General features: G+C 47.1%; 1 protein-coding gene across 3 annotated transcripts in view; it reads right to left on the bottom strand.

Annotated features, from left to right (window-relative positions):
* The window catches only part of LOC108555514 (uncharacterized), a 128,169-nt gene that overhangs the window by 11,951 nt on the left and 102,660 nt on the right, over nt 1-13,558 (bottom strand). For all 3 annotated transcript variants that reach the window (XM_017911175.1, XM_017911177.1, XM_017911176.1), the window contains one exon: nt 1,447-1,517. In XM_017911175.1, the coding sequence (XP_017766664.1) occupies nt 1,447-1,517 (71 nt within the window). The remainder of the gene's footprint in view (nt 1-1,446; nt 1,518-13,558) is intronic.

The following is a 13,558-nucleotide window of genomic DNA, read 5'->3' as shown; positions in this document are numbered from 1 at the left end:
GCCGAGGTATGAAGTTATCTCTGTACACGGGAGTACATCGCCTAGGCTAGTCGGTCTTTCGAATAATCGCGAACTCGTTCGGGCGCGTCGCGATTTTCTATTAGCTCGCGTGTTTGATATTTCATTCCCTATTTTTATGGGAACTTGAAAATATCTTAGCGTTGCGACAGTAGAGTTTCAGTACATCGAACCGAAACCCCTTTTGTAAGGCACGAAATATAATAAAGTGTCAGTAAAGTCATTTTAACTTAATTCGCTTCAAGTTAGATTAGGGTACCTTTGATACAGATAGCGCCAGCAGGCTGCGCCACTAGGGCGCATGTCGGGTTTCGATGCGTAGCCACCTCCACGTGGTGAGACCTGGTAATTGGTATCGTTTTCCAAAGAATAATTTTTGGGAAACGATACCAAGCTAAGAGCTACGCACAATGTTTAAGAAATTTGCGATCTATTGTAAATTTTCAAAGTTCCTTTCGAACTTCTGTAATTTATCAAAGTTCTATAGCAAAATTGTAATTTCTTTCTTCCTGTAAACTGTTATGTTTTGGCCCTACAAGAATTATACCAATTCGCGTTGAACAGTGTAATCACTACTGGAAGATCTCTCGGTGCCATTGCTACGAATTTTCAGCACCTATACGATTATGACAGCGATACAAATTCTCTCTGTATATTCACCTGATTTCCTCCATCGTTATCCGAGACAAAGAGAACGAGCGATTCACACCTCGTTAATATTACAGCGCGTATCGATTCAATTTATCCACGAAATTTGCGCATTTCGTTGTTTCACCGGCGTGAATCGCCCGGTCGGCTGTCCCGAGAAATTTTCCCGTCTGCCTCGGCCACCCTCGTGCACGGAGCACGATTATTATTAAATTCGACTGTTAATCAAAACACGCGGCTGCGAGTTTTAATTGGAAACAAAGTCGAACGATCCGCTATCGTGGAATTTAATTAAATTCCCGGCGAATCGGCCGCCAGTTCAATTTTCCGGCCGCGTTCCGCGACAAACGAACGCGAATCGAAAGATGACTACATTGTTTCTGCCATCGCGTGGAGGACCATTGTCGTTTCCATCGTTAAACCCAAGGAACAATTTCTATAACCCCCGATAACTCGTTTAGGTCGAACAAAAGGCTCCCATTTTATCCGCCATCTTACAAAGCTACGTTTCTCACAGTTTCGACTCGTAAAATCGATGTCGAACTGACAGACATCTAACGTCTTATCGACCGATCGATACGATCTTTCGTTAAAAATTCGCGTTAGAGCGTTATGCAATGCTTCCCCGAGGAATGCTAGTTTAACAACCGCATTAATTTCGTAGCCGTGAAACGTGGCATGCAATTATGATCGCGGCAATCGACTTAAACGAGCGAGCACGAGGGAACAGGGCGCCCGGTAACAGCCGCGACTAACTGGCTTGTTCGGGATCGTACTCACCGACAGCGATTCAGGAGTGTGGTCCAGCACGTATATGTTGTTCGTGTATCCATATAACATCGTGTCCAGATCTGAAATCCAAGGAGCGAGCGGAACATTAAATTGGATCCAACCATTGGCGACCGCGACGCGGGAAACTAACACTATGCATAGTTAGCCGGTTGCGCTACGGCCAATGCTCCAATTACGACCGCACCACCTGAAAAGCTTCTTATCAAACGCGTACCCCGGCTTCTATTCGATTGCATGCGATCGTGGAAATTGAATGGCGCGATCGTAAAACCGACTGGCACGTATTGTTTCATGGCTATCGCTATTCGTACACCGGTATCCACGATGATCGCGATACCATACTCGATCCGTGGAATTGATAAAAATGGCGGCGGTGGCCATTGGTGTGCGAAGAATCGGGCAAGCTTTATCGCGGCTTTCGATCGATTTGCCGCCTGTGGTAGGTTAATAAGTTCGGTCGTTGCATAACGAAGATAAAACTAATTTCACGTTCCCTGCGCGGTTAGTTATGCAGGTTCCCGACGTCAACGTTAATGCGACTTTTTTAAAGACTTTAACGAACTTTCTTGCGGCAGTCGCTTAGACTGGCGCGAACGCTTTATTGATGGAAACATAATTAGGTGTGGACCGCGCTGAGCTTTGATGAAACTTTGTCGCTCACGAGGATCGATCGAGACGGTGAATGTCGCTTTTGTAAAAAAATTAATCTGCCAGTCTGGCGATAAAAAATTTCTGCGAGGAAACGTCCAAGGAATTCGATTACGACGCGCAGCATAAAATCGTCGATACGAGGGACCGGTATGGGGGCAAAAAGAAAGGAGGAAAAACAAAAATGGGAAATAAAAAACGGTGGAAATACATCGTAAAGTACAGGCAACCCCGAACGGAAAAGCCATTCTGTATCAATAGTCGGAGAATATACGATCCTAATGCCTCTCAGGGAACACTTGCAAACACCGATATATCACGTGGAATCCAGGAACGAGCACGATTTATGCGCTGAAATCTCAGACTGAGCTCAGGGAACGGAACAATTTTTCAGAATTATTACCCAGGCTATGCGGCTGTCTGTCGATGAACGAGAGCCACTTCGGCCTCGATCGCGATTCATTTCCATGCGAAAGGTCTTTTGTCCCACTCGTTCCGCCGCGATATACTCTGCCACGCACACGACGGAATGGATATTCGTTGGAGGAATCAATCGGATTCGAAGGCCACCCAACCATCGCCGTTATATCGGCCGATATTTCGTTCATTGTTCACGCTTAGAAGTGACACTCGGATTTCATTGTGGCACGCCGATCATTTGCCGCGAGATTCGATAATTTTTCCGAACGTGAAAGGCGCATTTTAACGCGTCAAGATTGATAGCATTCGCGAATAATTCTATGGATATCGATTCCGAACGATCGTCACGAGAATCGACACGTTCGCTAAAAGCGATTAAAAGGCTCGATATTCGACGAAAGGAATATAGCCGGACACGTGTTAAACGTATTTCCATCCCACGGCAAAATAGTATTTCAACGTCGTGGCGTTTAGTTAGTCCAGCTTCGTTATAATGGTATTCCAGTTGTCTGATCGCGTATCGTGTTATTCTACTTACGCAGCGAGCTATCCTAACGCATGGCATATCCGAATAAATAATACAGCGATGTTTCGTCTGACCAACCGTGTGCCGCTTTCCCTTCCTCCGCCGTATATCATACGCCGTAATGAAACAACTTTCCACGCTAATTTCATTCGAAACATCGTCAGCGACTCAAATCTGTTTAACCCTCTAGATTTCAGCCGAATATCGTAGCTAGAACTTCGTTAACACGAGGTCGCTAATAAACATTGGCATACTCGTTTCTGCACCGTCACATTCGCCCCCATTTGTCCTCGTTCCGAAATGACGTGAGTAAGACGCGATTAATCAACGATTTACAGCGTCCAGAAATTTCCACGCACCGACGAATCGCGAGGTTCCCGAATTTCCATTAATCAAACCGCCTGGCCGACGGGTTCGCAGCAGCAGAAAAAGAAAAACACGCAGGGGGAGAGTAATTATTGTTCTCGCGTTCCGCGATTAAACGGCCGTTCCCACGGCAGCTGAAATTTTTCGGTGGCGTGGCTCGCGTTACGGAGGGCCAGTTTCCGGTCAGCTAATTCCGGCTGCAGCTTTTGACCGAGCCAGGCACAATCGAGCCGGAAATAACGAATGAATTTATCCTGGCGACTGTTCTGCGCCAATGGCCGCCACCGAGTGCACACGTGCACGCTGTGTAACGTTATTACTCTTCTCCTCTCTCGCTCTCTCGTCCTCCATTACTATTTTCCTCGCCTATGAATCGCGCGCGTGGCATCCGTTTCATCTCCATGACGAGCGTTAATTATCGTTCGATACTTGGTGGTCTTCTCTTTAACACCTGGCCCCGTTCGCGAATCGCTGCAGGCGCAATCCGAACTAGTTACGTTACATCGTCAAACGGAATGGCTAACTTGCAAACTTTCCAGCGAAATTTTAAGGAAAATCCCGATTTCTGATCGAACGTGCGGTGGATAAGAAAGTTGGAAGAAGATCGAGCTGATTTTCCCGATCGAACGATAGTCTTTGGCGGTGGCAAAGTTGAAGGATTCTCTGAAATAATTGGGTCGCGAGAGATAGAATACCGGGACTGTAATCGGAATAAATGTCGGGAAGTCGTTTCGAGAGTTCCCTTTCCTGATTTAATTTAACGAACGAAGTGGCGATAGAATACGCGTTTAAATAGTGCGTTTGAATGATTCGCCGATGGGTTTCCGTTGACAGGAAACGTATCCTTCGATCGGAAAGGGATTCGCGGGGATAGAAAATCAACGTGAACGATCATGGACTCAATAACATTCGTGTTCAGTCACCGAGCGAGTCTGTGCGGCATGTGAATGCATCGCAGGAACTCGCAGCGGATGCTGAGTCGAGCTTGATAAATCTTTACGTATTACACGGTAGACGACGAATATATTCGAGCAGAGCAATTCCCTTTATTCAACTGTACGTGTTAGGCCGTTATTTCTCTAGCGCAAACACACGGTTCCTGTTAAGGAGATACGATACGTTCGATATAAATCCTCTTTGATATTTAATCTTTCTTTCGCGCTATTTCCGTCGAATTTCATACCAATTCCGCGAAGATAAAAGATCGAAATTCCCTTTACCATATCGACGGAAAAAGCTACCTTTATTCGCCGGAGGGAACAAAGGGAACGTCATCAGAATGCCAGGGAATATTCGCCAGTGGAAAAGGACGCGGCTGGTCAGCCATGGCGATACATATTTTCCGCGATGATATTCTAGCTGTTATTAATATCCCTTAATGAAATTTTAAGTCGAGATCGTGGGGCTAAAGAGTAGACTTTTTTCCCCACTGAAGATATGAAGATGTGGCGTTAAGGTAATGGCAGGGTAGTTGAATGCATACCGACGTGTCGCGATTTTTCTTCTCGCGTGCTTCGTCCCCTTTTTCCTCTGTTTCCCTTTTTCTTTGTCCAACCTCCTCCGGAGCACATTCATCTTCGTCGGTGCGTTTCACGTTCCAGCGAAAACCGTACTATGCGTTATCCAGCGGCGCATAAAGAAAACGGAACGCGGTGTACTCAGACCACGAGGATTTATTGCTAATTACTTTTCTATGCTGACCTATTCGCCTCATCCTCCCGCTTCCGTTCGCGTGGATTTATGGCCATTATTTTTCCCTCCCTGACGACCGCCGGCAAAATGTATGCGGACGTTCGAACAATCGCGATATGACGCGAAAATGAGATTTATCGCCTGGAATCGTTACACGAAGCGACATTTACGCTTTGCAAAGATCACGATAAAAAGCATTAAACGTTGCAATGAAGCCTCGAAAACGCGTCGCCGTCACAAATCTTCCTTATCTCCAGGCTATCGACGAGCCTGATCAATTTCCATTATTATAGTATCGCGTCATTTATTACAGTGCCACGATCAAATTCTCCACGATAATTTCTTCCTCTATTCTCCATTCACGAAAGACACGAAGACGAAGCGACGCGCAGGCACTTCAATTAGCGGCATATTCACCCGTAAACGGATTTGCGAAGCCGCGGTAATTGGCCACGCGGTTACGTCCCGATTGCAAGCCAATTACGATGCATCAGCCCCGTAAATTGTTCCAAGACGCGACCCACGAGGAGACGAATTAATATTATAACGACGGCCGCGATGCGAAGTATTCGTCCACGATGACGGAAATGCCGTGAAGCCAGTTTAATGCCTTGCAAGCATCCGCTCTACTGATCCGCAAATTCGTCCAATTATTCGCGGTTCTAACGGTAACGAACCACCGGCCATAATTGCGAGCCTCGTCGTCGCGCCTTGCTAATAGCAATCACACTGCTCGTTCGTGGATAATTTATCGTTGCTACGTGACGCGACGTTTTCTCGTCGCAGCTTCTAACTCGCTCAGCGATCGTCAGGATCGCCTAACGCGATTCGACAATTCATCGAGCTTCCGGCTGTTTGCGTCAGCCGCGCGCGCGCGCTCGCTCGCAAACAATACACGCGTTTACCATGCAGTCGCCGGTTCGAAGCTCGCTTGTAATTCCCCGTGTAGATGCAAATTTTATGCAGTTGCCGGAGTTCCTTAAGTTTCGCGTCTGCATGTTAATTGGTACGCTTCACCCGCCTGCGGAAAACTTCGCGACAGCGTTCGGGAACGTTCCAAACTTTTTCCACTGTCCCTGGACGTTGGGTTTCTTTTTCTCCCATTTCCTCTCTGCCCCCCTCTCCCTCTCCACAATCTTTCGCATCGACCATCGTTCGAACGGAACAAACAAACTTTTTTAATGCGATTCATGGACGAAAGATTTTAGAAAGTGCCGGGGATAATTGTCTTTCCTTCTCCTTCCTCCGCGTCTCGCAACCGGCTAAGGATTTACAGGTTTATGACGAATCGGAGCTTCTTTACTCGTAGCTAAAATCGCGCGGGGGAAGCTCGTAAACCGGTCGGCGTTAAAAAATTTGTTTCCCTTTTTTAGCGGGAGTTTAAACGAACGGGAAGTTCTTATTACAGCGGGCTTCATTAGCCCAGCCTTGATGATAACATCTTCCTCGCGCGCCTCCATCCTAGCTTTATTAAAACGTTAACGCGGCTGGTTAACTAACGTTAACTAACGATAACGAGAACGTTATCAGCGGGATGAATCAATCTGGAAACGCGGCCGGGAACTACGCATCTTTCCTCGCTGTTTGCCGGGATTGTTCCGTATGAATTATTCCACCGTTCGACGAGTTAAGGAGATAAAAGGATGAGTCGCGACCCTACACGGACGGACAAACAATGTACTCGAACGAGCAATGGAAATTTCAATTGCGGTGCGAAGTACACTTTTCGATTTGAACTACTGTACAGAATACACGTGTATAGCATAGGTATGAAACGAGCCAGCATCGTTAATGGTAGACCAAACGCGATCTGAATAGACCTGTTAACGTATCGAATCATTGATCGACATTGGTACGTTGAATACGAAATTGGCACTACTCGTTAACAATTGAATTTGTAATTTTGCAAATTTGATTTATATTCAATTAAATATGCAACGCGAGCGATGCACGAGTGAACATTCCGATGTTTCTCATTTTTAAATTGCACGATTTCGACGTAATAATTATTATGCAAATTAATCGAGGAATTTTTATGACATAAACAGTCGCGCTGTCAAAATTTTAAATTGCCAAATACCAGCAACGAATGCATTATACGCGTGTCACGTGGAAACCGGAACAATGCTTCGACGTGCACAGCTAAGGGATAGACGTTTCGACAGGTAATCACAACCCGTTACCGTATTTCCCTCTAAAAGATGCAGCGTTTCCCGATTTCAGACACAATGCGTGTAAACATCCAGTGGTCCTCCAGTTAGCGAGCGTTGGATTCTAACGAAGCATGAATCGAGGGAATCAGGCTCTCGTCATTGGTGCGTACGTCGCCTAGTCGACGCAATTTCCATGCAATCAAATGGCAAACAGTGCTACGTCGCGACGCCGTAAGCGAGCTACGTACGGCTGCGGACCGTTTCCGCGAGCCGTGTAGTTCCATATGCAAATTGCGCGCTACGACCTAGCACGTCGTGGCAGCGAAATCGAATCAATATTGCATTAGGAAGGCCGGATGCTACCACGATCCGAGCATGGCCCTCTACTCCGCTGAATAAATTATGTCGGAACGTAGGACCGCTCTTGATAAACGTGGCTCGCGCCTCGTGTCGCCAGAACCGGTTGCCCTGAAATTTTTGATGACCTGGCCCCGCGGTTCGCCACGAATATTTCATCGCTGGAACACGATTGTCCTGTACCATCCCCGACAAAAGACGTAATCTTGTCCTGGGACCCGCTATTAATATCGGGCAACGAGATACATCGATTTAGGCCAAATTGGAAGATTAATTTAGAACGTGATGGATATTAATCGACGTTTCGATGAATAAGTGATTTTGCAAATTTCTTCCTTGCTTCGGTTCGGGTGTTTAATGCTCCCGATATTGGGGAAATTTGATTGCACGATCCGATGCATAAGACATTTCATATTCCCTCATATTTCCTTTGATATTTTATTAATTGTAACACCAGAATATTCCATTGTGTTGTTTGCCGATATTCGCCTATGGAGGATTAGTAGTATCGTTGCTACGGAATGGGAAAATTTGGTCGAGTCGATAGGGAATAGTCAAACGAGAAGAAATTATCAATGGCGAATATCTCCTTCGTTCGTGTAACTTTCCTCGAGCTTCCCCGGTCCCCTGTTTACAAACACCTGCTAGTTCGTCGAGTTAAGAACTCTCGTTCTAACCAAATAATTGTCCTTTACCAGTCGTGATTCGAAAGTTCCAGCCTGATTCTAGCCGAAGATAGTTCCATTTCAATTTATTCGTGACAAGGGAAATATGAAAACCGCGGCAACCGCGCGTGTACTCGCTCGAGTAAATCGTACATGCATCGTGTTCAGGCGATAAACGCGATTTCATAGTTGGAATACCGATTACAAAAAGGTGAGCGAAGCGTGCCGTTGCAGCAGCTGTTTATCGAACTTCCCTGCATGGATAGCGAGTAACTTGTAACTGGAAAAACAAACTACCACCATGGTGAAATTTCGTTGGTGGAATAAATTCGACGCCCGATTCCTCGCGCTCTAGCTATCGATCGCGGACGATCCCGATAACGAGAATAAAAATTAAAGAGGAGATTACCGCAAAGAAAATTCGTCTCTACGGTCCATTATCGGGGCGGTAACTCAAAAGCGAGGTTCCAAGTCGGAGATTGATTTTGTCGGGGGCAACAGAGCGTGGCAAGTTGTGGCGTTTGATATCGGGAGAAGCGATAGGTCAAGGGGCGACGTCAACCGAGATTCCTCGATAGTTCGAAACGTAGACTCGCATTATGCCTGATACTCGCTTTATTAAAGCAAGCGAGACAGCTTCGAGATCCGCTTCTCGTGATCCACGGTAACCACAACCGAACGGACGTTTAAACCTCTCTCGATTATTCTGCCTAGCGCTGTCCGTCAATGGAGAATCTCCTTAATTTTCTCTTCGATTTAGATAGAGTCTAGTCCCTGAACTGCCACACACCGGAAACACGCGCGGATAAATTATTGCAAACGTTGGAACTATCGAACTAGTTGGAGATAGTGGGTGTTCAAGCATCGAATAATAATTCCAACTACCGTTCCTGCTCGCGATCGCTCGGAACTTGGTGCAATGAATGAAGCCAGTTACGCCATTTGACACGGATAGAAGCGATAGATTAGGGGCGGTGAAATCAAGCGAGCTTCTCGAATGCTACGAAGCCCGCCGCGGTTTGAGGGCAAATACACCGAGGGCCACTTGGCTAACGCTAAATAATTCATAGAACAGCTCGAACCGACTATACATATATCGGTACCGAGCCAATAGCCATTGGACCGTTCATCAGGGACTATTGATTGGCTTCAGCTTTCCCGCTGTCGATTTCCTTCTCGCGCTACTCTCCAACTTCCTCGGTGCAATCAGGCGACGTATGACATTTACCAATCACAAACGGAAGCCCGAGGAGTTCAGGCTCGCGAGATACCGTGCAGACACGGTTAGCATATCCTGATGAATCATTCATAGTTTGCTCGATCTGTCGTACCTTTCCCCTCCGCGCGGTTCTTCAGAAACACGCTACCAGAATCGTTCCGTGGGTCCAACCCTCTACTCTTCTTTAGGTTCCGGGTTAACGCGAATCGCTTTGTATGGCGGAAGATAAATATCGAGTACTTACTTCTTCAAACCCCGAGTACCATTCCACGATCGGGTATCCCGCCATCGTGGTTTTAAACGTCAAGATTTATTTCTCCGCCCTAGCACGCATTTATCACGCGAGATGAAATATGTATACGCGTGGCGAGTTCGCGACGATTTCCAAGGCAGAAACGAATGATCCCGCGGGCTTGCTCGTCAAACGCGAGGCACGACAAGCATCCGAAGTGTACACACCTCCGTATCTGTCAGCCGCAACAAGAAACGCATTATTCCCGGGCAACGCGTGGAGTAAAGGCTCTCTCGCGCTCGACTCGAAGGCTCCTCGAGTTATCGGAATGCGTGCCATAAATCTCCGTCCGTAATAAAGCCGACGGAGGGGCGAAGGTAATAAGCTCTTAGCAGCGCAATTGTACTCCCAATCCCCGATCTTTCCCATTAATGAGGTCAACCTGCTTTCTCTCCAACGCTGCACACCCGTGCGTTCCCCTACGTCCTTCCACCCTCTTCGCTAGCTTTCATCCACTTTCGCTGACGTCGTCTGCCAGGCAATAACGCCGAGCCAATGTCGACGAGGCAATGACGGAAATTAGAAGGAAGAGGAAAACGGACGACGCGGTGGGTGAAACGAAAGAGTGGTAACCGTCTTCCGCAGCGTCCACGGAGCAGCTAGTTCCCTCGCGAAACAGGGTGAAAGTTCAAGAAGTAGCCCTCGCAAAGCCGACGACTTACTTTTAACAAGCCGGCCTCGCTTCCTTGCGCCAACCTTCATGAGCCACTGCTGCGCCCAAGTGTCGCCTAATTGGATTCTGTTATCGCGTTCTTTGCTCCCCCGGAAAATATGCTCCCCCTCGACCGACGTGACGACCAACGACACCGTCGACCCACGTTTCCGCGTGTACACGCAATAAGTCACGTCCTTCCAGCACCTCTTCATCCGATCGCGGCACGCTCGCGAGCATTCCCTCAGCTTCGCGAAGATTCGTTTTATTTTTTACACCGCGAACAACGTTGTTCCCGTTGTTCCCCGCCGTTACGGCGAAGGAAATGATTATTGCCTTGGGATCCGTTGAGTTATACTTCGTTTAAAGGATATCCCTGGTCCTTCGAGGAATACGTTTTTATACTGCAATTTTAACCGCGAAGAGAGAGGCGAGTTTCACGATATCGATCGAGGCCGGCACACGGTGTATTTTTTAAAATTCTTCTGCGTTGTCATTCGACCAGCCGAGGAAAAAGATTGGATATCCATTCGATGCCGTTTGAACCGCGCCCAAAAACCTCACTATCCCCATGAGACTCGACCCGGCCGGCATCCTAACGCGAGATTTCCATTTTCCGGCCATAAATCAAAATGTCGTCGATTCGAGCGTACAGCAGCCCACTTTTTCCAGCCTTCTACGTTCCCCACGGCTGCCGAACCTCCGGTAAATCTTCTTCCTCGTTCGCGGAAAAGTAAATAACGATCGTTCGGTAAAAGGTCGTCGCCGAGGGCCAACTCGAAAAGGGAAATGAAAAAATGAAAGAAGAAAAAAAGAAGAGAAAAGAAGATACACAGAGGAAAAACTCATTGGCCTTAAGAACTTTCGAACAGCTTTCGTTCGTTCCCGCCATTCGATCCTGCCGTGCACTGTCTTCGTCCCCGAGACTCTGTCCGCAGGCTACGTCGAAAACTTAGGCAATTACGCGGAATTAAACTCCTTAAAATTTACAAGGACAGGCCGGTTTGACACAGCCCTGCGAAAGTGGAATAGACGAGACGTTCTTCGGGCGTTTGTTGTCCCACTAATGAGCCCCGGGATCCGGTGTAATTATAAGTTAAAAAGTAATTGCCCGGATGGCGACGGTATTATGTAATAAAACGGTACTGATGGATCATAATGACTGGCAATGTCCCTGATTTTATTTCATCTTATTTTAAAGCTCCCTTTATTACACTGCACGGCCACTTTCGCAACTTTCTATTATGTTCAAGAACTTTTCTAATATCTTGAGTGGCGACATCGGGAGTCCCCGAAGAAGATTACAGCGTCACTTACGAAAGTTGGTACTTTTATTACAAAAAAGAAAAAAAAAAAAAATACTTCTATCTGTCGTTCGTTGAAACACGCGCGACCGTGGCGTTCGATCGAACTATCCCGGGCAGGGTTTTTAACACCCTCTCTATGATCGACGCCGGGTCGAAGGGAAGGTGTATGTAATAAATTTACCGACAAATAAATTTACCGACACGCCAATCACGTTCGAGATCGTTTTACGACTGATGCTGGTAATACATCGGCGTCGATGAGGACATAAAAGTGCAGCACCGATACGCACACAGGCTGCAAACGCGTTAATATGCAAACGGAGCGCGGAATTTTCGAGTGCAGCCCATGAAACAGCCAATAGAAAACGCATGCAATATGCAGCCGCGTTTCTGACCGTCCGAATTAATAATACAACAGCAGCTGGGCCGATCTTTTAAACGAACCTACCGGCCTGCTGATTACGGATTAACACCGTGCAAACTTTTTCCTTCCTATCCCCTGCAAAATCCCCGGCAATCGCGCTACGAACTTTTCCAAAGGTCTCTGTCAATGAACGGATATCGGCGCGATGAATAAAATTCGACGACGGGTAAAATTCGCGAAAGCTCGAATTTGCATACGTTGTTTTCGATACGAAAGCACGGTACGACGTTGGCGGGGGTGAAAATCGATTATCCGCGTCGAGTTAAGGGATAACCGATTATGATAGATTCGAAAGCATCGACGTACGAAGGATCGTGCTTTTCCATATTTATTCCTCCACCGTTAATACGTATCGATCGTGATTTATCGGTAATAAATAGAAGAATCGGATTATCCCGGTATCGTTCATGCTGCTCCTTCACGGACATTACCGCGTATTGATTACAGACGTGTAATGAACCACTCGTTCTAATTATGCTCGGCTGTGTGCAGAGAGGAAAGAATCGATCCTCGGCTCGGACAAATGTTTGCGAGCGTAGGAAATGGGCTCGTTTTGTCACGTGGGAACCATCGTGTTAAGGTAGCGAGGATAAATGATAATTGGCTTCGATAACCAGCATGCAATTTGGCATTAAGCTATTCGAGGAATATTTCGAGGATGTATAGCGCGATATCGTCGCCATCGACGATACGCTTTGAGGAACCCTCGAGAACCCTGGTATTTTCCGTGTACGAAAATTACGAGATAAATTTAAGCATAGCTTAAAGCAGAGTTCCGTTCTGCATCCAACGAAGATCGAAAGTCGAGTCATCAATGACAGCGCGCGACGCTCACGTGACAGCGTTCGACGTCGATCGAGCTTCCTCTGCCAAGGATCCCAGAAAAGGGAAACGGGAAGATCGAAAGGGGTGAAGGGGCGAAGGTTCAGGCTATTTCAGGAGGCCGTAGTGATTACGCTTCGGTCGCCAATGAGAGCTTATCTCACCGCCTTGTAAAGAAGTGTCTATATATACGTAGCCATTACTGGCCGCGCTCTGGAAGCAAGCACCCCTCCACGGCAACCCTCTCAGCCCGCCACGGCGACTAAACGCCGTCAAGCTCGGTAAGTTATTACGTCGTGAAAATAAGGAGAAAATTGGAAAGCGGTTTAAGCCGTGAAAGTGGTGTCAATTACCGTCCCGATACCTATGTCTAAGGTAGCCGCCCTTCGAGCCAGCTCCGACCAGTCGATCGGGGCTTTTCACGATGCATCCGGCTTTCGACCTCTTCGCGAACGTCGCCGGTCTTTCAATTTACGAACCGGGTTACCCACAAGAGGATCGCAATGTTCGTAATTAATGGTCGTCGACGCGAGACAGAGAAAGAGAGTCAAGAGTGG

This window comes from Eufriesea mexicana, unplaced genomic scaffold (genome assembly GCF_001483705.2).
Source record: "Eufriesea mexicana isolate 0111107269 unplaced genomic scaffold, ASM148370v2 scaffold124, whole genome shotgun sequence".
Classification (NCBI taxonomy): domain Eukaryota; kingdom Metazoa; phylum Arthropoda; class Insecta; order Hymenoptera; family Apidae; genus Eufriesea; species Eufriesea mexicana.
This window is presented reverse-complemented; position numbering and strand designations above follow the sequence as displayed.